The sequence below is a fragment of the Thermobia domestica genome, chromosome 4 (genome assembly GCF_964235325.1).
Source record: "Thermobia domestica chromosome 4, izTheDome1.hap1.1, whole genome shotgun sequence".
Taxonomy (NCBI): Eukaryota; Metazoa; Arthropoda; class Insecta; order Zygentoma; family Lepismatidae; genus Thermobia; species Thermobia domestica.
In genome coordinates this window covers 230408782-230436452 of record NC_137457.1, presented here as the reverse complement: position 1 = coordinate 230436452, position 27671 = coordinate 230408782, and the positions used below count along the sequence as shown (strand labels likewise).

Here is a 27671-nt window from a genome sequence, read left to right as displayed (position 1 = left end):
TTATGCGAGTATAATTTATTGTAAATATCTTTACAGGCCTTCAATACAATATCCATACTTGTTTATGACAGATTCCCAACATTTGGTAAATTCTGTATTCTGGATAGGACACCTTCATTGTTGAGGTGTCTGATCACTCGGGCCACCTCACTGAAAGCTTCGTAAATCGAATCAAAACATTTTCCACAGAGTGTTTCTTTTAATTTGGGAAACAAATCAGTCTGGTGGGCTCAAATCAGGACTATATTGGGAAAAGAAGTATTTCCCATCCATACTTGTTAAGTGTCACCCTTACTTGTAGAGCAGTATGCGGCCTTGCATTATCCTTCAGAAGGAGGACACCAGCTGCAAGCATGTCAGGATTTCATTCACGAATTTTCGGGCGCAAAACATTTTGCAGAAACAGCTTGTAGAATATGCCTGGTACAGACTTCCTTGTGGCACTCTATTGTAGCTATCTCTCCATTCGTATCATACGCGAAGATCATCGTGAATTAAACCTTTAATTGTTGCTGGTGGAATTTTTTCGGGCGTGAAGAGTCTGAACTGTTTTATTCTGACGACTGAAACTTCAGTTCTGGTTCAAACTCTCGTATCCAGGTTTCATCAGTTGCAACAGTTCTTCGTAAAAACTGATTTCCTTCGTTTGATAACGTTGAAGCAATTTATCTGCGATTCTTTTGCGACATGCTTTCTGCTCTTTACTCAGATCATGCGGAAACCATCTCATCTTCATCTTCAGCTTCTTAGTAATGATTCTGTAAAGAAGTGACAGATATTTTGGCATCATATGCAATTTTCTTTCATATTTTCGTTGATCCTCTCTCTCAAAATGTCATTCAAAATAATCTCAGAGGTGTAGTCTGCAGTTGATGGTCTTTCACTTCTTGGGGTGTCCGCAGTGCTTACACGGCCTTCACGGAAACGAGCTGAGCACCGTAATACAGTGCTATGATCCACTACACTATTTCCACAAACCTCCCGCTAAGCATTGTAAATTTCAGTTGGATTCTTTCCACATAGAGTTTCGATTTTGATACAGGAACGCTTATGATAATGTGTAACGCCACCTCAGTCGGATTCACCACTGAATTTCTCACAACACAGCTACGCAAACCAGAAAACACAAAAACAATCGTCAAGCCCTAACTCTGATCCACAATTAGTCTAAAAGCGAACTTGATCAAAACACTCAAACGGTCGTGCATAGGCTGTGTGCAAGACTTTTGAAATGACCCTCGTACTTATACCTGGACCCTCTCATTTTGTAACGGTTTGCGTCAACACAAAGCAAAAATAAGCATTTCGGTTTTACTTTCACTGCTGATGTGTTTGTTTTCTACGGACACTGTCCCACGTTTGCTTATTCTGAACTCCAAGAATATGTTACATCATAATGACCACGTAGCACAGGATGGTTACACAGATGTAGCAAGTTTCTCTCCCTTGTATTCCTTTACGCGCATACACACTCGCTGGCATGCCTCCTCCATACGGACAAAGCCCGTGAGAATTTCCAACTTCGTTCGGTTCAAATAGATGAAATGATGAAATAGATGAAGTTTGTACGTATTTTTCCGAGAATAATCACTTTTCAGTCATATCATTTTACAGTATATCATTAATCTATTTAATTATTGTGAAGCATTGTTCAAAAACCAAAAGATTTTGATGGAATTATAATAGGAAAATTGTGTGGTTATGCCTTCTTAAAGTTAAGCTGCGAGGGCACGGAAGCTCAGTGGTAGAGCGTTTACCTCTGGTGCATGGGGTCCCTGGTACGATTTCTGGTCCAGTAAGTTTGTGGTGGATAACATCGTGTTCATGGGGTTGTCGGGTACTCTCGCTTTCTCTCACATTCTCATCCCATTAATTCTTCTATCGTCAGTCACTTGCCTTAATCATTGTCCCCCTTAGCCAAAATGGCATAAACGTGGGACGTTATACAGAAAGTTAAGCTGCGCTAAGGAATAGAATGTCACATATAATTTGCAGAAGAACTATGGAATATTCTTTACACAGTATGTTTACTTTATTTTGTTCACAAGGTACCCATCTTTGCTAACGCGCCTGGTCCCTGTATACACTTTGAGTTTCCAGTAGTTTCACCCTGCTCTGACTTGGTTAAATACTTCCTTGCTTTTTGTGTGGCCATCCAGCACATTTTTTTAACTGCACTCCTTTACTCGCCAGCTTACTACGGATCCAACTGTTCAGAGACCCACCAGGTTCTCCGTTTTTTAACAGATCAAATACATTTCTTTTTTTTAAGGGCTACCTAACACAGGTTGTTTGGTGTTTGTTCCACTACAGCTTTTATGGCATATATCAACGTGCTGTATTTTTACTCATAACGTTTGAGTCCTCATAAGGGAATCGGCACCTCTGCCGTGTCGTACAAAACGCTGTAACTTTGGCGGAGAAGTTTTGCGAAAATGAGCCGTAAAGTTTTCATCCGAAAATGTGATCTGTATCGTGTAGAACCAGTGTAACTAGGCAAAGATGGTCAACCAATCAATTTTCACCAAATTTAATCACACAACATGCATTTACGTAACATTACATGTAACCACGTGTTTCCAAAGTCAAGTTACACTGGTTCTACACGATACAGATCACATTTTCTGATGAAAACTTTACGGCTCTTTTTCGCAAAACTGCTCCGCCAAAGTTACAGCGTTTTGTCACGACACGGCAGACCTATGAATCCGTAAATGCAACTCACTTCTTTAAAATGGGGCCGCGGTGGCTCAGTGGTAGAGCGTTCACCTCTGGTGCTTGGGGTCCCGGGTTCAAACCCTGCTCCCGCCAAGTGAACTTTGTGGTGGACAAACACCGTGTGCGTAGGTTTTCTCGGGGCTCTCCCGTTTCCTCCCACTTTCTTCATTCCACCATTTCATCATCTCTCATCATCACCGTCTCCTTTAGCCTAACCGGCATAATCGTGGGACGTAAAACTCAAAAATTTAATTTAATTTCATTTCACTTCTTTAAAATAAAATGTAAATTATTTGTAGTTAATTTCGTGGTGAATGAAATACAAAATAAGTTGTGTATGTTCCCCTAAAATTGGACAGTACTTATAAATATTGTATGATGTGAAAAATTTTGCTACCATTTAACAGAACTTAGCCTATGTATTTTAACTAAAATTTGGCAACTATTAATATCTACGTTTTATTTTATTTTCTAACTTATATTCTGGAGAAAGAAATTAAATTAAAGAAATATATGTTTATGATGATCAAGAAACAATTATTCGTAACATACATTACAAAATTCATGAAACAGACAAAATATTGTTTTTCCTTATTTTAAATAGTTTGCTCTAGTTCGGCATGTCACAGAATTAAACCTCTGTCACAGGTTACTACTTTAATATTTCTCCAACGCAGAGGCGAAAAAAGGGAATTTTGAAACAGCGTTACCATCTTGTACAGCACAAAATTCTCAGCTTTTACAGAGTACCGAATATCTCGGTAAGTACTTGACTTATCGATCTCAAATAGACGTGACAATGCTCCTTATGACACTGATCTGCTCTATGAATTTTAAACCATACGTACTGGGGACCTTTTCCAAGTTATTGCACTATTTACAAACTAAACTTTTCTCTCTTCTGTTGTGGCGACACTGTTAACTGATCCTTCTTAACTTGAAGTCATTTTAAAGAGTTCTTCCCAGTATTTAATTTAATGTACACAAATAGTTACTACTTCATTCCTTGTGTGTGTTAAAGGCATTTAAATTTGCCACATGTTAATAAGGGGTGTTGAAATTCTACACTTGTATTCCACATGTTGCCTGGACTTCATTATGCTTCCCTGAATAAGAGAATGCAAAAGAACAGTTGTGCGACCCCCCTACCCCTCGCACAACATATTCCCCTAGGAGTCAAGGGTACCAAATGTCTTACAAAAGTGATCATTCCCCGTTTGCCCGTCTTTCGTAAATGAAAGCAGATAATGAAATGTAACTAATTACCACAATCATAGATAATGTTGTTCTACACCGGAAGAGATGAGAAGCATCGTCAGAGTTGCCATCCGTAGAAATAACAGTGTTACCAAATTGACAATTCTCCAAAAATGTAGCTTAATTGACGTATGGATTTAAACCCGGCTGTATTGTGTTAAATTTTATTGCTTATAATGCAATTATATAAAATAGAATTCTTTCATATTTAATAGCACGTAATTACGAGTTAGATTGTGAGGGTTACAATGGACAACCGCAGTCTTAATTCTAAGAAAATATAGAATACAGCTTAGGGTAGTGGAATGTGATGTGAAACTAAATATTTCTATATTTTTTCATTTCGGTGTTTACGAGGCACCTTGGCAACAGAACAAACCAAACAGCAAACATACGTACAAAAACACTATGAATTATGCATTAACACCACTGACTTTTCTAGTCAAATGTAAGAAGTGTTTTTCTTGATTCTTGAACATTTAAAATGTATTTGTTTCTATTAACATAACCTATTCTCAATTGAGCAGCTTGGGTCACCAAACTCACAGCACGTTCCCCGCCTTGACTATGACACGGTATAGGTTCAGTTGGAAGTGGTCCATCAAGAGCTTGAAGAATATCCTCACTGGTTACATTTCTCAGAATTGGAGAAGGTGTAATCGGTTCACATTCTCAATTAATCATATTTAAGCAATCGCCTGCTTCTAAATTAAAGAGTTTTTGGCAACTGGAAGTCTCTTAGTTTGCCAGAGGTTACTTGTCTTGCTTCAGTGATTTGCGGAATTGCCTTTTCTCTACAATACTTCTTTGGGTCAGTCAACATTGAAAGAAGAATATTTTCCGGATGAGCAAAATAAGTATTATTTTTCAGTACCTTTTTCATAACTTCCATGTGTTGTTGTTTTATATCATCAGCATCTCTTAATAATTTGCTAATATACCAGAAGTTTCTTGCTCCTTCCCACAAATTTGGATGCGATTTAATCCGAAACCAACCAGGCGCATACTCTCTCATAATTAATGTCACTAGATATTTTACGTTTTCTGATGGTTCACTTAGAGAAACATATAATCGAAGTATTCTATTGGCCTTTGTAAGCCATCTTGCATGATGCATTTTTCCTGGCGATCTCTTAGCTAACTGGTCTGAAATATTGCCGCAATAAATACTGTAACACATTTCATAAAGGTATTTTTGATCTGAGCTCAAAGTGACAACAACCTCTGCTGGAATTTCTTGAACACTGCTTTCTATTACGTCAAATTTGATTATTTTCAACTGAGTCAAATCCTTGCTAATTTGTTGCCCGATTTTCCCTTTTAAAGTGTGCGGCCCTGAGCTTTTACCATCTATTACTTCAAAAACATGCTTAAAGGGAAGCTCATTTGTGTGTAAAAGGCAAATGATTCATTGAAGTGGTTTGTTGAGATGTAGTTCAATCAACTTGATAACTCCACCTGCACGTCGCCCTATATTTACCAGAGTACCATCACATAATATCGCTTTAACTGTTTCTTTGCTCTCAGAATCTCCTAGGAAAGTGATAATTTCTTCAGAAATGCAGTGAGCAGTCTCATTGTCTGGAGTTACGTGGTCCATGTAAACATCTCCAGGTTCCTTTACTATAACATAATGCTCCATCCCATTTGCAGTTTTCTTTTCATTGTTTCTCCCGTCAAATCCAATACATTCAAGTTGAGCATTTTTTGATTTGATTTGTAAAGTATGTTGTTCTCCAATTCGTTTTCTTTTCCTTTCCACTTCCTTCTTATCTAACATATTAGACTGATCCAGGAGGCAGGAAAAGTTTCCACTATATTTGGATTCCTGGTTTTTACACTTATTAAATCTTACTGTAACTATAAATTAACCTAGTTATATTATAGAACATTGTATTCTGTTATAAATATTACCAAGAAAATAATCAACAAAAAAGTCGAACGTTCATTTTATTGATACATCACAACTTTGTTTGCTCTAATGAACACAATTTCTCACGAGTGGTTAATGTAAAAGTTGAAAGGAAATCTTTCCATGCAAAAATACCTGAATTAAGATTACGATTTCTTTTTTATATTATTTTAAACAATCCTGTTTCTATTATTTTAGGGTGTAATTAGTGTTGGAGCTGTGAATTGTGATGATCATAAACAACTAGCTCAACGCTTTGGAATCAGAGGTTTTCCTACCATTAAAATATTCGAGAATAAAAATAAACCTGAAGACTATAATGGAGGAAGAACTGCAAAGGAAATTATTGATGCAGGTTTAAAAGCAGCTCGATCAAAAGTATATGCTCAACTAGGACAGAAGGTAATCTCAATTTATTTACTTATTTACTAAGGTGTCATTTTACTGTACATCTCTCTGTTCGTGGTATTACTGACGTTGTTCTTAATGAAGATGGTTATAAACGAGGAAAATCGGACCTCTTCCTTCTCAAATATAGTGAACATTCACAGGTAAACATTTGTCTAAAAGTATTTCATAATCCAATTTATCAGCCAAAATCCACTAACAAATTCAATAAATGTCGATAATAGGTCACATATTAAGTAGAACCACGACTAAGTGAATTTTAAAAGTTTTTGTAATTGTCATAGGAAGTGTATTGTTTACTAAAGATTGTAATGAAATTTTCGCACTTGACAGGTTGGGGAAGTGTAGTGGTGCAAAGGGCTTTTAAAAAATATTTAAATAAATACTTAAAAATATTTAAATAATAAATTAAATAATAATAATAAATATTTAAATTTAGAAGTGAAAATTGAATCAGAAATAAAGTGGTGTAGGCAATGAGTACACTTTGAAAATGCAATTTGCTACATTCAATTTGTTGTTACACTTATACTTCTCTCTCTCTCTCTCTCGCTCGCTTTCTAAGAGCACCATTATTAGCAGCGCACACTCAGTTTGCGTTCTTTGAAAATGTTCAGTCAGAGATCTTTCATTTTTTCAAGACTGTCCTGTTGCGTTCACAATTCAGGACTACACTTCTGTCCATAGTACTCAGTATCATCTAGCACAACACAAAATACGTAATATTTGCAGTACTCGAATGCTCAGTGTTAATGACTCATTAGTTATGTTTTCTTTCTCTCTCTCTCTCTTTATTTTGATAACTATCTGCATATATAAATTGGATTAGTTGTCAAATAGAGAGAGAGAGAAAAAAAAAACGATTGCACATACGAAAAAAATTTACCCTATACACACTTTCGCTAAATATTTTATCAAATAGTGAAAGAAAGGGATGAAGAACGAAAACTAAAAGTATTTGCAAAGTGCCAGGGTGGATTGATTTAAATCAGTCTAATTTATATCATGATATAAATAAAGATTTAAAACACTTGATTTTTTAAGTAAAATTCATTGATTTAAATCGAATTACGGAATAAATTAATTTAATAAATCCGGTTTCTGTTCTGTTATTTCGATTATGGAAGTTAATAATCATAATACAATGAGACTCAAATGTACGGTATAGTATGAAAACAAGTGTCATGCAGAGGACGGGACAGGACGTTTGCGCGCGGACGTTTCGGTGCTGCCGTTTGGCGCCGGATGTTTGGGCGCGAGGTACATAGTAAAAATCACAATTTACGACATATAAAATATGCTAGGCACTGTAAACTAAGCACGAATCAAGATATATACATTTCCTACACTTCTATCTTTATCTCACCTCATTTATCTGTATATTTTCTAACTCTATCTTATTTATTCATTTAAATTAAATAGTTTAATGCGTTTGTGGCATTTGTTGCCTAACCTCGTCATGGATTGATTTTTCGCTTGTTCACAATTCTTGTACTTCTGATCTAATGTTGATCTAATTTTTGTATTATATAAGAAAGCTAGGAAATGAAGGAATCAGACGAAGTGTTAATAATTTTCTTAATGTTAATTAAAACATATTGATTTAATTTTTGTATTTTTTTTAATAAAAAGTTGATAATTACATACTTATGAATATTAAAATTTGTTTTCTTTCGTATTACGTTTGCCAGACTCTTCTTTTCCTTAAGTCCAATAAAGAACTACCAATAAAAGATTTCCGCGCATTCGAGTTGAGGGAAGTGGCGCCGCGTAGCGTAGTCGCTAACGCTCTCGTTTTCGGTGCGAGCGGTCCCGGATTCGATTCCCGGTGGGGGCACTCGGTCGAAAAAGTGTAACACGCTCTTTCAGGCCAGTCACCCTGAATGAGGTTTTCCTCATTCACACCAGGCAAATGCCGGGCTGGTACCTAATTTATAGGTCCAGGCCGCTTCCTTCCTTCCCTTTCCCCGGATAGTGTGCTCCCTCAAACGTGACGGGCTAAATGGCCTTAGATGCCGAGAGCCCAGAAATCTAAAAATCCTAAATCCTAATTGAGTTGAGGGAAAGATATTTCGCATACAGGGTGTCTAAGACATTGAGTTTAGGAACTGCAGTATGCCGTACTTCTAGTATCACTTTTTTTTTATTAACATTCTAATATAAAAATCAAAACTTAACACATTTTTTTTCGTTCCATTGTAAGCATTTAATCTCCATTAAAGAAAGTGGCAAAAGGAAAAAAAGAACGATTTCAAAGTGAAAAATAATAGTTAAGTGTACATATATTGGTCATTTAGCCACTAGAAATGTGTTTGACATTCACACTTATTGCATAACTACAGTAGGCCTGCTTTAAGTTTTTTAATGCAGTCAATCATATCTAGTCTGGTCTACTTACTTTTGGCTTGAAAAGTTATCAAATAAAAAGCACACTTAACTTTGGTTGAAACTGAAATTTACAAAATTTAATTGTTAATTCAGTTTTTAGAATTTGAAATTACAATATTTCTAGTATGTAAAACAAAATCCAGTATAATTCAAGGACTTCCACTATAGTTGTGATATCTTGATTCAAACTTAGTACTCAGCGCCTAACATAATGACTTTTTAATTTAACTCGCGCCAAAACGTCTGGCGCCCAAATGGCTTCGCGTCCAAACGTCCAGTGCCCAAACGGCGGGGCCCAAAGGTCCGTGGCCAAACGTCACGTACCGTGCAGAGGATGATTAGGGAAAATACCGTTTTGAACAGGTAACGGAGCAATCCTACTTTCTTCTTTTCGTAACATTGAGTTTCGGTTTTAAAATCGTTAGCTATTCCAACGGGGAACTCACCTTCGAATTTAAGACGAATTTTTTTTTTTTTTTTTTTTTTTTTTTTTTTTTTTTTTGCGTGTCTGTTTGTTTGTTCCCAGATAATAGGGCGTATTTAGAGGGGTCCTATTTCCTCTATTTATTTTATTTTATTTTATTATATATATATATTTTAATTTTATAACTTTTGGCGAAATTTATGTATTTCATGCCGCAAGCTAGTTCTGAGTTTTTAAAAATAGGTCCCTGCCAAATTTCAGTAGCTTTTGTGATAAAAAGTGTCATTTTGATAAACGTTGATGGACTTTTTCCCTAATGCTTAACCTTTTAAATTATATCACCTATTTTTAGGTGATGGGGTAGAGTCTTCATTATTCGATTAAAAAAAGTACCAATAAGGCTTTTTACTTCGTTTTCTTCAAGACTGGAGGCATTTTAGAACACGTTACATATGCTTTCACACCTTTCTGCGTTGAAGCATAGTGTGTGATGACGTCATAAATTTAACAAGATACTTTTTGCTATGCGTATTATAATTTTTTGCGGGTTACATTTTACGTTCAGAAGACTGAAATTTTGCACAGTCGTTCAGTGCACCCCTTAACAATTTTCAAATGTTTTCAGATCTCTGCGTGGAAACAGCGGGGTCCAGAGGGGCAAAAATGTTTCTAAAAAAGGATATTTTTAACAAAAAATAGCTTTTTTCGTGATTTTTCCGTCTCAGATGGAGTCATATGAATGGTACCGTTTGAAAGGCTGTTCTATTCTGAAGAAAATGATGTACGTACTATGCTCCTAGAATAAATAGGGATGTCTCAGGAAACTGTTACCTGAGATCCTGTTTTATATGGGAATCTGGGGTATTTGGGGAATATTATTTTTCGCGGGCTTACTTTTGCACCTACAAGAGTGAAATTTTGCACATTTACTCAGTGCACTCCGCAGTATTTTCCAGATTTCTTTCAGATCTCTGCCTTAAAAAAGGGGGAGGGGTCCACAGAGGTAAAAATTTAAAAAAAATATATTTTTAACAGAAAATGCCTTTTTTTTTCGTTATTTACTTGCCCCAGATACATGATGGAGACATTTGAAGGGTGCCGTTTGAAAATTTGTTTTATTCTGAAGAGAATAATGTACAAATCATGATCCTAGGATAAATAGGGATGTCCGAGGAAATTTTTATATTACATTCGGGTCATCTGGGGCATTGTGGGGATGTTCTTAGCTCATTGTAAAATAGTTTCCTCACCCTTACTACTCAAGATAGAAGCCTGAAATTTTGTACACCCCTTAGTATTTTCCAGTTGATTTTGAGATCTGTACGTTAATACAGAGGAATTCAGAGGGGATTAAATTTAAAAAAAAAGTTTTAAAAAAATGCCGATTACTCTCAAAATTTCCCACTTCAGGGACATGATACGGAAATGTGAATGTTACCGTTTCAAAAGCTGTTCTGTCCTAAAGAGAGTGATGTATGTACCATGATCCTAGGATAAATAGGGATGATGCTGTAGCTGCTTGACTGAAAGTCTATAATTTAGCTTTAAAAAGAGCCATAATTTAAAAGGGTTAAGAAACATTGTTTCGGATTGATATAGGTTAACGATTGAGGATAATTCAAAATTCAACCCCAATACTTTCCCTTAAATGGCATAATTAGCATTTAATTCCTAATGATTTTTCTTCAGTTCGCGACTTGTATTATACGAGGAGAAAGATTTGATTTAAATCAAAAAAATCAACAAAAATTTTTTTTTTTTTTAAAAAAAAAGTCATGATTTTTTCCACCCTGCAAAGTGCCCTGGTGAACTACGCCATCTTAGAATGCAAGGTCACGTGGTAGTGTAGGCAAATTGATGATAGAACTTATGATGGGTAAGGGTGTAGGAGAGCAAAGGAATATAATTAAAAGAAAACTGTAAATTAATAAAACGATTAATAAAAAAATACGAATGTTAAAATCTGGACACCACTATAATAAATAACCATGCTTACCTCAGGATGAATTACAGGTTGAGTACGATAGTTAACTTAGAAATATAAATACTCTGCTCTCAAAAAAGTACGAAAGGTAATCTTAAAATTATATAAACAGAAAAATTATTGTTTCGCTCTTTTTCTGATTACTAGAGAAGAGCTAACTTCCTATCATTAGTTGGAGTGACATGAATGTTTCAAAATTAGTATAAAGCTATACCACTGAAAGGTAAAATATAAGAAGAAAGAAGTATATAGTAGGATTCGTACTGTGCTATTAAATGGGAGAAATCAATTAGTAATGAATTAATATATTGAGCGTTACACAGAAACTGTGTTACTTGCGATTTTGAATACGGTATTTAATATAATAAGAAATTAAAAATAAACTCTGGTAGAAAGGATTACGCTCTGGAAGTTTCAATTCCATCCAGTAGATGTGAACAGCTGGAGAATATTTGCTGCCATCTACCGGTGTGATGTGTAACTTCTGCTGTTTTTATTTCAATAGTAGAACTAGGATATGATAAGTACTTTTAAAGTCGCCGTTACTTGTGAAAGTGTTAACGAATTGACCGCATTAAATAACTCGACCGAGATAGATCCCCTTTATTGCAAAAAGCAAAACTTGAAAATTCGAATTGACTGCATTAACGAACTTGGTGGAGATAATTACTCCAACCATCTTTTCCAAAAAGCAATTAAAAAATTTGCTTTCGTTCAAGAGTTATTGTGTGGAGTAACGAGCGTACTCTATTCTACAACATTTCAATCTTGTAAGTCCCACTTGCGTGATCCTAATAATAGAAATATGTTAAGAGTTTCCGATGATCCGGCATTAGAAACATTCGATAATTAAATATTAATCAAATGTGTCTCAAAAGTTCCCTGACATAGGGTAACTCTTGTTATTATCGGGGTTACAACAAAATGTAAGAGGGGGAAACCGTCTCCAAATATGATGTTTTCAATCTAAAGTGAAAGAATTTTTAAAATTGGATGAGTCGTTTGGTTGTGCACTCTTCACGCGCCCAATGTTAAATGAAAATGCAATGTTGCCATTCACCTGGACCCACAACATAACTGAATGCAGTTACTGTTTGAAATAGGGGCTGGCTATTGACACGTTAGTGTAAAAGACGGTAACTTCATTCACTTATGTTGTGGGTCCAGGTAAATTGGAACTTTGCATTTTCATTTAACATTGGGCGCATAAAGAGTATACAGGCCAAACGGCTTATCCGATTTAAAAAATCTTTCACTTTAGATTGAAAACATCATATTTGGAGACTGTTTCCCCCTCTTACATTTTGTTGTAACCCCGATAATAACAAGAGTTACCCTATGTCAGGGTAAATTTTAGACACCCTGTATATAAAAGTCAATTCTTACTTAGATCGTATTTGGTTTGAGGTGAGAGTATTAAGCGTTTTATTTATAGTTGTTTCTAATAAAAGTCAAGTTGTGTACTATTATTTCTTCTGGGTGTGTTTAAAGATTAATTTATATTTTTTCTTCATCCATAGGACTCCGGTGACCCAAAAGATGTAATTGAACTAACAGATTCAAACTTCGACAAAGAAGTACTTGAGTCAAAAGATATGTGGTTAGTTGAATTCTATGCTCCTTGGTGTGGACATTGTAAAAACCTGGCACCTCATTGGGCAAAGGCTGCGTCAGAGTTGAAAGGCAAGGTGAGTACTGTAACAACCTACAAAGAAGTTAAATCTTTATGAATGTAGTGTCTATATTTATCGCGTCTCTAAACCAAACTGACCAATGAACGGTGACATTATTTTCATCGTTGATGATAAACACAATAGCGAGATCAAAACGAACTTACAGATTTAAAGATACGAATTTCATTTCTTAAAATTCGATGCAGTATTCAATGTATTGAATGTTTTCAGTAGTCCTGTTTATATTCTCATTGGAGTAGTTTTTCGTCCTTTGGAGAATTAACATTAAAGAAATTGCATATACAGTGAAACATCTGAATACGAACACTGATGAGACATGATTATTTGTTGATGAGAGTTTCGTTAAAGAAACTGCACATATTTTACACATGAAAAGTTGATAACAGCACGTCAATGTATTCATTCTCAGTGACTGCTGAAGTTCTTACTTTTAATTAGCTTCACTACGTTATGGAGTTTTACGTTCATTGATTGTTCACTTTTTAAAAATTGTTCACTCTTCAGTATATAAAAGTATAACAAATCAAAAATGTGTACTGACTTGAAAAATATCAATTTTCTGTTTTCTGGCAGGTTAAATTAGGAGCACTCGATGCGACGGTGAATACAATTAAAGCTAAGCAATATAATATCAATTCCTACCCAACAATCAAATTCTTCCCAGGTGGTGTGAAGGATGGAAGCTATGAGGATTATACCGGAGGAAGAACTTCAGGGGATATTGTCAATTGGGCTTTAGACAAATTAAGTGAAAATGTTCCTCCTCCTGAATTGCTAGAGGTTAGTACTAAGAATTGTAATAATAGTTGAGAGTTTTAACGTTATAATATGCTAGTTTAACATAGTTATTTTAAAGTCACAGAATAGTATATTCTATGAGCCTCACAGCTTACAGTATAGTATAATTCTCTTCATTATGTAGTAAAAGCACCGAAGGTAGAAGAATTAGATATATGGTAAGTGGTTAATATATCATTGCTAAAGACGCAGCAGTATTACGATATTAATATGTTCTTCATATGTTTTATTTTTTGTCAATGAAAGTGAATTTCGAAAGAAAATTATATTTATTGTTCGTTAATATTATTTAAACACAGATTTTTTTTCTTTTAATAAGAATTTATTAGGACCATTGGTCAAAGAACCGTCTAGGCGATCTGATCTTGACTAATCATGTCTGGAAGAAATATTCGTGTTTGAGCATTGATTTTCATGTATGTGTATGTTGCAAATAAAACGATTAAAACGCTTATTGGAAAAGTACAACATACATTCAGTGAAACCACATACATAATGTGGCACACAATATTCCCGGACTGATTTCATATGGTAAAAATTTTACTTGCAGAATGGTGGTACACCTTTAGCTTTCTACGTAAGCACGTCCTCTATCGATGCACAAATTTGCTCTTCAGTACTTGGACTGGAAGCTGTTTTAGTAGTTATCTTAGATGCCTTTCAGTTCCCTTGGCACAGTCGTCTTGGTGGGTTCGACGTTCTTAAATATGTTATCATTGAAGTGAAGTTTCAACTTCGGGAACAGCAAGCAGTCTACGAGAGCCAAACCTGGTCAGTATAATTTATGGTTGACGACATTGACCTGTCTTTTATTCGCAAATAACCGCTTGGCAGTATTCCGATTGTGTTACGGGGAATTGATGTAGATAGGATCCCAGTTGCCGGAGCTTGATTGTGGTCTGACACAGGTCGTTCGCTAGAGGAGTCGCTTCATAGTCTCCGGATAGATCATGTAATCTGATGATATGACATTCTGTAACGAATGCATGATGAATTAGATCCTTGGCATCAAAATAGACTTGACTCCTGACTTCTGCATGCGCACCCTTGTCTTAGCCGTGGGAGTCCCGGGTTCGATTCCCGGCGGGAGCTCATGTGGTTCGGATTCCCCGTTAATCAGTAGGTCCACGTCTCATATAGCCTCGCTGCTGAACGGGACGCTAAACTAAAATCAACTCAACCTTGTCTTAGCCTCTCCGGACTGACCCACGCCGACGACTGGTAAGCAGATTGTACTTCAAACATCATGTTATGATAGTCTTTGTAACTTGACGATCGCTACGTCTTCTGTTCAACATTCAAACGCCTAACGGGTATTTTTATTGGTGCTAAATGAGAATACTATTATTTTTTCGGAGTCTCAGATGATTGTTATCAAGAAGGTTCCTCACGGAGTATCCAGTTTTGCCACCTCTGAATGCGTGGAGTCTTCGTCGTCCTCCAAAGATTTCGTACTGTCACAAAAGCGTGTGTATCACTCAGATCTGCCTGTTCTGAAGAATGCTTCATGCTCGTAATTATTCTGTATCAAGCCACGAGTTTCCATGTCTGATGTTCACAGTTTTACATAGAACTTGATTGCAACCCTTTGCCCCATACAGAAAATATTACTTGACTCTTGGTCGAAGCATATTAAAACTGGCTTTAGTCTCTCTACAAACATGTGCACTCTCGGCGCAGTTGTTGTTCTTCCTGTGATGGACTGTCTTTTTCGGTTGCAAAAATAAATAAAGTATCAGTCTAGAAACTTTACCCGTTTCTCGTATACTTTAAGTGAAGAAATGAAAGTTCATAGTAGCGAATCCTAAATGGTCTAGAAAAGTAAAACACTAGTGGCTAGCACTAAGAACTCTTAAAATCTATATAACCAATTCACCAGTACATTCAGTTGATGAAATGAGATAAATGTTGTGGTACATGTATCTTTTGGAGTTGACGGGCCAAATTCACGGATAAATACAGTGATTTAAAAATAATTATTCATTACAGGTTTTTTTTCTTTCTTCAAAATTTCTGTACCACTGTTATTTATATGAAAACTTTGTTCTTAATATCTTGTTAGGTTTATATATAAGTCGAATCTTCGAAGTTGAGCTTCTCTCAGAAAGCTCGTTGTATTCAACACCATGTAGTTAGATGGAGGCTTTTTAATAGCCCGTCAGCCAACTGTGACATTTTAATTGTTAGTGCGGGAAAGTTTATAATTGAAGTGAATAAAGTACCTTACAAAAACGATCCGTGAGATTAATACTATACGTACTGTGTGTTTAATTTTTTGTTTGAATTTAGTGGCATACTTTCGGAATAGGTATTTGTAATCTGATTCTGAACAATTAGGAGAATAAATTCAGATTGCGTCCGTGAAAAAGACAATATTTTTGTTATGATTTCAGTAGTCTCTGCTGCTTATTTAACTTCATGAACTGCTCCGCTAAAACTCATTGTGTATCCTCTCATCCTGTGACTATCTCAGAAGAGGACAACGACGTTACTTTGCAAACATAGGTGAAAAACAATTTACGAATGACACTAAATCATAAGGCACTTGTACCGTGTTCTGTAAACAATTAAAATCAGTACTATATATTAAATTAGTAGTAAATCACTTGAAGACAGTCACTAAACACCAGTAAGACAGTTAATCTGTTCATTCTGCACTTCATGCTCGCCTTGGAAAAATAAGGCGTAACACATGTTCACACAGTTTGTGCCTTGGTTAACTTGTGCGTAGATATGTAAAATTATGTAATTGTAGAACTTGCTGTAATTACAACTACCAAAAGCTATTGCTGTAATATTATAAAAGCAAAGGAAAACGACGGTCATTTTTAATATTTTCCACAAATATGCCATTTTAGGCAGTGTTGCAAACTTCGTCAATGTTTATCATCTCGGGATCGATTTGAGATATCGAAGTGCTGTAAACGGCAAAATATTTTGTTCGTCCACAGCAAACCATACAAGTACTTAAATATGATACTTATCTCGGCATTTTTTTAAAATTTTAATTAAGCCTTTCGGGGGAAAAAAAATCAAATTTTCAACCTCTAGTATCTTTGTTCCGATTTATTCGAACGTGTCTTATCATGACCATGCTATCGAATGCTGAAATACTTCGGATGTGACTTGCCTCGTCCGTCTTGGTTATGTGTTAATGCGGTAGAGGATTCCAAACTCTCCGTACTGTAGCATCGTGTTTGCAATGCTGTAGACGAAAAGGAAACACTATGTTTTCTTTTCCAAGATTACGGGACGGAATCTGTCTGATGAGATCCGGATTTTGAACAATAATTTCTCGTATCTCGGGGAAAAAAAAAATATACACCTCTTTTCTTATTTTATTTTGTATTGCTTTATTTTTCATTCTGTCTGTGTTTTGTTGCATCTGTTTCTTTCATATAAATGTATTTACTTCTTCTGTATGTGTGTATATTTATTATTATTATTTGTCTGGTCCGCTGTACTACGAACTACCCGAATTAGTCATTTGTTTTGTCTGTTACACTGTATTGATTTATGGGGGCGCGGTGGCTCAGTGGTAGAGCATTCACCTCCGGTGTTCGGAGTCCCTGGTTCGATCCCAGCTCGCGCCGTGTGGACTTTGTGGTGGGCAAATACCGTGCTCGTGGTTTTTCTCGATGTTCTCCCGTTTCCTCCCACTTTCTTCATTCCACCATTTCACTCATCTCTCATTACCGTCTCCTTTAGCCTAACCGGCATAACTATGGGACGTAAAGATTTCATTTCATTTTTTTGTATTGATTTATATATCATGATAGAAGTGCGTCTGTTCCTTTCTCTCTCCCCATGTCTATGTAATTGACTGCTACGTTTCTTATATTGTGAAAGAATTGGTCATACAAAACAAACAGTTACTTTGACCTTCTTCTGTGACCAGCTTCATGGAAGACACTTCCGAGCTACGGTGCTTTCAAAACAAAGAGAAGTGCTTACACACTGGGCTACGTTTGTGCTGAGCGCAACAAACAGAAAAAAAGCACGGAAGATTACAAACTAGCAATATAAAGAATGTAATATTAGGTTGTGTTTTCCAAAGTACTTCAGATTTACGATACCCATGCTCGTGTATCAGTGTGTCATATCATCACTGGGAAAGAAACTGAGTCCATGCGTACTTCTAAGGCACGGAAGGAAACATTCTGAATTGTTATAAATACATTATATTACGTAATTAATGTACTACTTTTTTATTTTCATAACAGCTATTATAGTAATTTTGTAAGTGTTTTCGTTCATTGATTTTATATTGTAAGTATTATCATGCATTTCAAATTGATAATTTCTGCGAGGAGTATTCGAAAAGTAATTACACTCTTCCATAAAGTAATCATATATTTTACACTTAAATTAGTGCTTTGATTGTTTTGAAATGAACATCTCTATTAGTCAAACAATTACTTTTATTAAGTATGTTAGAAAAAATACTTTATTTTCTCATTAAAAAATTATTACTGTATTGGAACGCATAATTTTGCATTGTTAGTTTTATTCTTATAAAATACATTTGTATACGTTATTATTACTAACTTCTTACGCATAAGTGTATTTTCAAGTCTTCTTCATCAGAATAAACATATAGTGAGGCATACAAACATTAGTTCAGAATCTTGAAAATATATTTTTTTTCGGGTACTTGAATGGTGTGTAAACTTCACATTCGATATATATTACATACTCGAAAGGCCATATATTATTGTGGAAAAAGAACTATGTTTCTGTCTTGTATAGTCTACTTCTTATATTTGTATATAAAAGTAAAACGCTCGTTTTCTCAGAGTTGCATCTGTCTAAAAGCTCCGTAGTGAATGTGTTAAAATATTTATCTTGGAAATATTGTTTTAATTCTGTCTGAGAACAACTTTTATTGTGTCTTAAAAAGTTAGTGTTGAAACACACTATCCGAAGGTGTTTAATAACACATTTTCCATTACGTTAATAATAATAGCTTTGTTCTTTGTGTGCCAAAAATATCTGTCATTAAACCAATTGAAAGTTTGGAGTGTTGCAAGATAGTATATTGTCTTAATTTTACTGTTTTAGATTATATTTTAATAGTGCAGTTCTAGTTTAAAATTTCCTGTAATGTAGTGCCAAAATTTATTTAAATTGCGTTGATTCGCGTATTGCTTTTAACCTAATACACCAGTATAATATATACCTCAAATTCCGATTTAGATTTGTATAGTATTTTTATATTATCGATTATTTTTAATACTCTTGGAGAAAAGGTTTATCAAAGCATTGGATAAGACGTATAAATTCCTATAAAGTTAGGTAAATTGAAATCGCTACTTGAGAAAAGCAAATATTGGGCATACTAAATTTGAAAGCTTATAAATGTTAAAATCGATATAATTATAGTAGCATGCTCTTGGATACATAGCTCAACCATTAATTAAACATAGATCTGATACATCGTTATAGAAAACTTAAGTAAGAATTGTATTATTGGAATGTAGCTTTCCAAATTTTCAGTTATTATATAGCAAGGATATTTTTGACAAACGTAATATAATTGAGATTTCGTTCCCTGCATCCTAATTTATGTTCCTCTAATTATTACGAATCTCAGCTTTCTTCATGCCCATTTGAATACCCACAAAAGGGTTGAAAGTATGCTGGTTCATACATTAAAAGTCTTCTTTCGAGATTAAAGTATGTTCTGTGTGTGTCAGAAGCAATATGTTCTTCTGTCTGAAATTAGTCGTAAACAATTAAATAACATGTCAGTAATACTGGAAAGATGGTGCTAAAGTATTCTTGTCATTCTTACCATTTTAGTTAACCTCAGCAGATGTACTGAAATCAGCCTGCGAGGAACATCCTTTGTGTGTGGTCTCTGTTCTTCCTCACATTCTGGACTGTCAGTCGGAGTGCAGAAACAATTACTTAACTATACTGAAAAACGAAGGAGAGAAATTTAAGAAGAAACTCTGGGGGTGAGTGAAATGTTGTTTAATACTAGAACATTTTATTTCGCCACGAGCTGTAAATTAATTCCTCCAGAATTACATACACAGTTTTAACCTAGCATTCTTCTAGACTTAATGATATTAAAATCTACTCCTATTAAAATTTGCTTTTGAAATAAATAAAAAAAATAATGAAAGTAAATAGTTCTTAAACAAATAAACCACATTTTTTAAAAAAAAAAAACTTTAAAAAGTGCCTACATCGTCAGTCGTTATTGAGAGGAGGGGGCACGGTGGCTCAGTGGTAGTGCGTTTACCTCTGGTATGTGGAGTCCCTGGTTCAATCCTCGCCCAAATAAGTTTGTGGTGAACAACATCGTGTCCGTAGGTTTTCTCGGGGTACTCGCGTTTCGTTCCACATTCTTATTCCATCATCATTTACGGTAATCATCCGTCTTCCTTAACCCAAAGAGTATAATCGTGGGACGTTACACTGAAAAATTTCATTTCATTTTCATTTCAATCGTTATTGCTTTGCCACGAAATAATAAAATATAATCAGTCGATTGAAACTTAACCATACAGACCCTTCTTTAAGAACTATATTCTGTTTATAAGCATTATTTTCAGCAGTAACTTCTCATTAGGTAAGTGTTCGTTCCTTGAGATTCCTAAGATGACATAGATGTGAAGTTGTTACTAAAATTAACTGAAGCAAAAAATGAGTAAAGAACATTTTCTTGTTTCTTGCATTCGTTATGGAATTTATTTGTTCTTTAATTATTTTTGTTATAATACGAAATATTTTAAAAGGCATCTGATACATTAAAAAGTAATGAATGATAGCACCTGAAGGTTCAGATAATATTTGAGTTCTCAATTTCTTGTGGTAGTGTTAACTTGCATTAGTTTCCTTCATCTCACTTTAGATGTAATGGCGTTGGCGTAAGATGTTTAGTACTACAAGCATAATCGTACTAAGACACAATCTCAAAATAGTATAGTTGTTCGACAGAGAATGTGAAGACAATTGTTTCATATTTGTTCGTTTCTATTTTCTATTAACAAATGCGTAGAAAACTAAAACCATGAACCCTCTTAATGTTACAGGTCTAGAATATTTTACGTACCGACTAGTGTGATTGTTTTTTCAGAGTAACTTCACAAGTTTTCCCGTTACTGAAAGTATTGTTGTATAATTTCTTAACTAAAACGTAATTCAGTGCTTCCTGACGTATTCAAAGAAATGTTGCTTCCTGACGTATTCAAAGAAATGTTGCTTCCTGACGTATTCAAAGAAATGTTGCTTCCTGACGTATTCAAAGAAATGTTGCTTCCTGACGTATTCAAAGAAATGTCTTGCCGGATGATAGTTTCTAATCCATTTATCCAGCGCAGCAAGGCGAAGCATCTAAGCCAAACTGAGTGCGATGGCTAATTTTAATTCTGTATAGCTCTAAAAGACTTTATGGAAAATTTGGAAATTAAAAAAGGTGAAGGGATAGATTGAGGATTAGGAATCAGCAAAAATTGTATGCAAGAACTGAGTAAGTGTGGCTTTATTGCACAGATTCTCACTTCAGCACCTTAACTAATATTACTCCAATATATATAAGGCACTCTTGATTTAAAATGACAGGTTCTAGGTAAGAGGTATTTCAAGAATTGCTCCCTTTTGTTTATAACTTTTAGAATAGTATGAGAACAGATATATTCCTGTTGATGTCATGTATCGAGTCTGAATTGTTAATTTCCTCTTTGTAATTTCCAGGTGGGTGTGGACAGAAGCTGGTGCTCAGCCAGAGCTAGAGGAAGGTTTAGATATCGGTGGCTTTGGATATCCAGCTATGGCCGTGGTCAATTCAAAGAAGATGAAGTATTCTATTTTCAGAGGGTCATTTAGTGAGGATGGTATTCACGAGTTTCTGAGGTAACTTCTATCCTTACTTCCATCGTCCTAATTAAAATGTATATCTAAGTAAGATTCAGTTTATATTATGATGTACAGAAGATTCAGTTAATCTGAAGCGAAAGCTAGTTAATTATATCACGTAATGTATATAAAACAAAATGTGCATCACTATTATCATTATTTGTTTTATTTTATTTTATTTGTTTATGTTTTGAAGTTTAGCGTCCCTTTTCAGAACCGGTACTATATGGGACATGGACCTGCATTTTAATATAGCATCCGAAAAACTAATGCGTTCGAATTTCAGTGCTTTCTCACCGGGAATCGACCCGGAACCCCGTGCACCAAAAGCGGGCGCTGTAGTCACTAGATCAGCAAAGAGAGTTTGTACTTTTTATGCTCCAGTTAACTCTTTGAAGGAAGATAGTTCATGTTCATGGTGGATAACTGTGCTAACCACTTTACAACTGACTTTGAAGCTGTATTAACCACCTATTTTTGTTTATGACTGAAAGGTTAACTTTAGTGGCAACTGTATTTTCCTAGTACGAAATAGTTTTTGGTACCTTCCATTTCAACTCAGGCGAAAAAATAAATAAATAAAATAAAAATAAAAATATAAATAAATAAAATTGTACCATCACCATCTCAGATATTGTTGAAACTTTTTTTTATAGCAACTAGACATGTTTTTAAAAGTGAATTTTCCCGCCAAGTAATGGGCCATCAAAGACGGGGAGTACAATTTATGAATTGTAAAAGACATGAAAAATAGTCAACTTCGGAGCCCCACCATTCAGCCATGGAGCCAGGTAGGGTTATAATTTTTGTTGTGGGATGTACACACATGTCCAAAATGATTGTCGCATATCTATAACTGTCTTCTTGTAAGAATATAATTTGATAATGATCTTGCAGGGCACTTCTAATACTGATACTATGTGTATAATCGGGAAATGTATGTTTGTGGTAAATTTCATAGGGAAAGAGTTATAAATACGAAAATTAGAATGGGTAAAACAAAATCTTGCTAAATGGAGAAGAAAGTTTTATTTTGGTTTTATTGTTCTTATTTATTGCTCTTTTGACATGAAATTTGCCACGTACATGTCTTTGCCGATTATACACATACTAACATTATGAGAAATACCGGGCGAATTCGTTATCAAATTATATTCCTAGAACAACATATTTATAGATATGCGACAATAATTTTGGACATGAGTGTACATGAGGATATAAATAAACTATATTTTATTATAGTTCGGTTTGCGCATGCGGATCTCTTTGTACATAAATTAACAAATGAACGTCAGTTTATCTGAAAAGTCGAAGTTTGCGAATTTTTTTCGAGCACTTCCGGTTCGAATTTTAAAATTCTATTTTCACGGTTGGTAAGACCTAGTTACCCGCTTTCCGAAAAAAAATTGTATCGCTTGTGTGTGCAACCGTTTTGTCGCAAAAAAAAAAAAAAAAATCGAGAAATTGTAAAATTTTCAAAAATCGCCATTTTCTCGAAAACACCATCTTTTAAAATTCTGAAATTGTGTCAGATGGTTCAACTTTACATGAATAATAAACACACCAAGTACCATTCTCGACCAATGCGTCATGAATTAACTATAGTCTTTTGAAGTTAGCGAAGTTTCATTAACTTTGATGTCACAGTTAGCAACACTGGAAACAATAAAAATGCAATGATTTGATGATGTTTGTGGTTCACATTAAATAAATGAAGAATAAAAGGTTTTCCTGACTGGTGTTTTATTATTTAGATCAAAAAGGCTCTCGGAAATAGTAAAATGAGCCTCCCCCCTTCTTCTCCGGTTTTTTATCAACGAAGTAATCTGAGATGGAAATTACGATTACGAAACACACACATTTTAAGTTCACTTACTTAAAATGGTCTTCGGAAACAAAATTTCACGGATTTTTTTTTTTTTTTTCCACATGGGCCGATCATTTGCCTGCTTGGTGTCTCCGCTAATAGCATGTAACCTTGTAGATGCTCCAATAGGTGTTGGTACACTCACAACTCGTCCAGAGGTGGATCCAGGGAGGCGATCGCCATCCCAAAAGAAGAAACTTTCTTGTTTTATATATAAATAAAACCCACCCCAGAGTTGGGAGCTCTTGAAAGTAGCTCTAAGTAACAGTATTACACCTCCGCCCCCCCTCTCCAGAAGTCCGTTCTGATCCACCTCTGCGTAACCTGTACCCAACTGAAGGTCCATGTGGAAGCACTTCAACTTTACGTAATTCATGATTTATTCATAATTTTGCTACGCACCACTGGTTATCATACGTATATGCAAGGGCTCCGATCCTGAAGGGGGGAGAGACCCGGGCCGCCCAAAGCTGATGTGGGCCCCCTATTGTATTTATGAATATACAATATTTGGCATAATTTAAATGCAATTTGTCATAAAATCCTCATATATATATATATATATATATATATATATATATATATATATACCTTCTGCATCTGAATGCCCACACCCCCCAATTTACAGAGAAAAAAAAATGTTTCGTTTCTAACTTTTTGTCCTTTTTCGATCACTGTAATGACATCGCACTTAATTGAGACTGTCTGGAGCATTCCAAAACATCACTGAGGTAGTAGTTCAGGCTTTTTATAGATCATCAGAATTTATTGGATGGCCATTTTAAGTAAACTTAAAATTTGTGTGTTTCGTAATCGTAATTTCCATCTCAGATTACTTCGGTTTAAGAAAACGGAGGAGTAGCGGGAAGGCTCATTTTACTATTCCAAAGGGCTTTTTTGATCAAAATAATAATGAGCAGTCAGGAAAACCTTTTATTCTTCATTTAATTAATGTAAACCACAAGCATCATCAAATCATTGCACTTTTATTGTTTCCAGTGTTGCTAACTGTGACATCAAAGTTAATGAAACTTCGCTAACTTCAAAAGACTGTAGTTATTTCATAAGCATTGGTCGAGAATGGTATTTGGTGTGTTTAATATTCATGTAAAGTTGAACCATCTGACACAATTTCAGAATTTTAAAAGATGGTGTTTTCGAGAAAATTGCGCTCAAAAATGACGATTTCTCGACTTTTTTACAATTTCTCGACTTTTTTTTTTTTTTTTTTTTTTTTTTTTTTTTTTTTTTTTTTTTTTTTTTTTTGCGACAAAACTGTTGCACACAGAAGCGATACAATTTTTTTTTTCGGAAAGCTGGTAACTAGGTCTTACCAACCGTGAAAACAGAATTTTAAAATTCGAACCGGAAGTGCTCGAAAAAAATTCGCAAACCTTGACTTTTCAGATAAACTGACGTTCATTTGTTAATTTATGTACAAAAAGATCCGCATGCGCAAACCAAACTATAATAAAATATAGTTTATTTATATCCCTATGTACATACCACAACAAGAATTATAACTCTACCTGTCTCCATAGCTGAATGGTGGGGCTTCGAAGTTGACTATTTTCCAGTCTTCTACACTTCATAAATTGTACTCCCAGTCTTTTGATGGTCCATTACTTGGCGGGATTTTTTTTTTTTCGACAAAGCAAAAAAAAAAATATATATATATATATATGAGTCTTTTGAAAACATGTCTAGGTGCTATAAAAAAAGTTTCAACAATATCTGATATGGTGATGGTACATGCTCTGCCTGAATTGAGATGGAAGGCATCTTTTCAGTTTCCCTCTAGATGTTACAGTATTAGTACCAAACAATTACCACAGAAATTTTCTTGGTGGAGTATAGCAAACTGCTGCTGAAAGATTTTTTATTATTATTTAAAGCCTGTTTCATGCATAGGAAATATAGGTATCTTTTCTCTCATTGTTGGAAGAGTTAAGAGTATATGGTAGAATAAAACATCTAGTTATTTACAGGGCCAAGACACAATGATGCCTTATATTATATTCGCCGAATATTCTGCCCTGCTTTTACAACACTTACTGCGTTAACAGTAGCCCTCTGTTACATTGATATTTTAAAAGAATCAACTTTGGTGTGAAATGGGCAATTACAGTCTTAGCGTAGTCTGCCGGCTCCTGGGAGAAGGGTGCTGGGTCTGATTTATGTTTAGATAGGTGAACATTGCGACTTTCCAGATGATAGTATAACGGCGTTCATCCAGTGTCGTGAGGACAGTTAAAAACAAAAATGAAAGATAGGTAGTGGATTCAGTTAATAATAATAATAATAATAATAATAATGAGATTGACGATTATCTGACCACATATAGGCCTACTCAAACTGAAAATTACCAACTGGTCTTCGTAAGCCGTTCGGAGCTTCGTGTTAGGAAGTATCGTTTTATTAGAAAATCAGAACGCACAACTCACAAAGGCAGCATAACAAAGGCGCCATGTAAATACCAATCTGAGTGGTTTAGATGCTGATTAATTTTCTGTAAGCGTTGTTTGACCTATTCCGGGTGGGAACACTGTGGTTCGAATCTCGTGTAAACATTAATCTTACCGAACGGACACAGACACTCCAATTGTCTAGTCCTGTAAAATATATTGCTATTTAATTTTATTACCTTTTCTTAAATTAACTAGTGTAAATAAAGCAACAATATTTAGAAACTACCAATTTCGAGTACTTTTAGATGGCATTTCTTTTTAGTTTATATAAGACGTGGACCGACGGCTTAACATAAATTTCGAACATGTGATCTCATCGGGAAATGAATTTTGTGCTACGCTCAAAGAGAACCGGCGTACAGCCAATTCAGTTTAAAGTATGTTTCACCCAGTCTTTACGAAGTCAGTCAGTCAGCACTAGCGTACGAATTGAATAGTTTTCCCGGGGGGGGGGGGGGGGGGATGAATTTGACCCACATACACACCTGGCCATCACACACTATATATACTAATTCGAGCAGTTGTTATCATCTTCGTATTACAAATAATTAAGTGCTTCTAAGTGACGCTTGATCACATCCATTTAGTGAATGTTGTGACTTGGGCACTACATACAAAGATGATAAACATTTGGTGACTTTTCCACCCCCTTTGAGTCTTTTTAACACCCTACTGGCAAAAAATAATGTCCTTTTCGCATGAGGTAAATACTTCAAGAAGCAAAAGAAGGTGACTACAAAAAGGTGTTTTATTTCAAATGTCTTTTTTTTTAAAAAATAAATAAATAAATAAATAAATTACACAAAATAAAAGTTGTAAAAAATTCTAGAGGGGGGCCAAAAAGTTATCCCTGCCTAGGATGAAAATTTCTTCTCCCCGGGGGAATAAATTTTGTCATGGGGGATCATTGGCATCCTCCGTCAGTTTGCACACTGATCAGCACTCAAAAATGACGGATTTGATTTCAGTGTTAATTAGCCTTGAGGGCTGTATATCTGGAAGATTGCTAAATAAATGATTCCTTCGCACTGATACAGCTCACAGTAGGATATTTTACTAGGGGAGCCATGACCCCATACTTCTGAGTACTGAAACAACTTTAACCTGTGGTTCAACCTGCTGTTTCCCTGCCTATGCTTATAGTATGTGTAAAGAATTGACTTGATACGTCTATGTGTAATTTTCTTTGATTTAGCACATTGAACGAATAAAATAGTATTTAATGTATTCATTTTATTTTTCAGGGATTTGTCGTATGGCCGAGGATCAACAGCTCCAGTGAAAGGAGCTTCTCTTCCAAAAGTTAATACTAGAGAACCTTGGGACGGCAAAGACGGAGAATTGCCACCAGAAGAGGATATAGACTTATCAGATGTGGAATTGGATGATATTAAGGAAGAACTCTAAATGAATGGGTGCAGTGGGTGAATTTGTGGTACTGCGTTTTTTAGAGTGAACTAAGTGAGAAAATGAATTTGTCTCAGGCATTTACTAAAGTACACAAAGAAGTTAAGACTTCTCGAAGATAAATGAAATTGATTCCATTTATATGATATGATTCCAGTTCAAAGTAGAAGTAGTGTGTTCGTGCTAATACATGAATGAACGTTTGAGCAACTTTAAACTTGAAGGATTATTAAGTTAATGAAGTTAATTTATTTTTAATGAAGTTTACTTGGAATATCTGTAATGCATTGGGTAAATGGTGAATGTGGTAACAGCTGGGGAAACCATGAGAAGTTACCACATATACTTGAAAAACCTAAGTATGCTGATAGGTGAGTCTTCCTCGAAGTTAATGTTGTAGGTTATACTTTTTACGTACTTATTCAGTTACTTTACTTCAGTCGTGAAATAAATCTTTTGCCTATTGTATAATTAGCATAA

At 35.1% G+C, this 27671-nt stretch overlaps 1 protein-coding gene across 1 annotated transcript in view; it reads left to right on the top strand.

Moving 5' to 3' along the window:
- The window catches only part of CaBP1 (Protein disulfide-isomerase A6 homolog CaBP1), a 52003-nt gene extending 24332 nt beyond the window's left edge, over nucleotides 1–27671 (top strand). Inside the window, exons 3-8 of the mRNA XM_081755548.1 lie at nucleotides 6086–6289; nucleotides 12612–12779; nucleotides 13359–13565; nucleotides 19386–19543; nucleotides 21288–21446; nucleotides 27029–27671. Of these exons, the coding sequence (XP_081611674.1) occupies nucleotides 6086–6289; nucleotides 12612–12779; nucleotides 13359–13565; nucleotides 19386–19543; nucleotides 21288–21446; nucleotides 27029–27191 (1059 nt within the window). The 3' untranslated portion in view covers nucleotides 27192–27671. The remainder of the gene's footprint in view (nucleotides 1–6085; nucleotides 6290–12611; nucleotides 12780–13358; nucleotides 13566–19385; nucleotides 19544–21287; nucleotides 21447–27028) is intronic.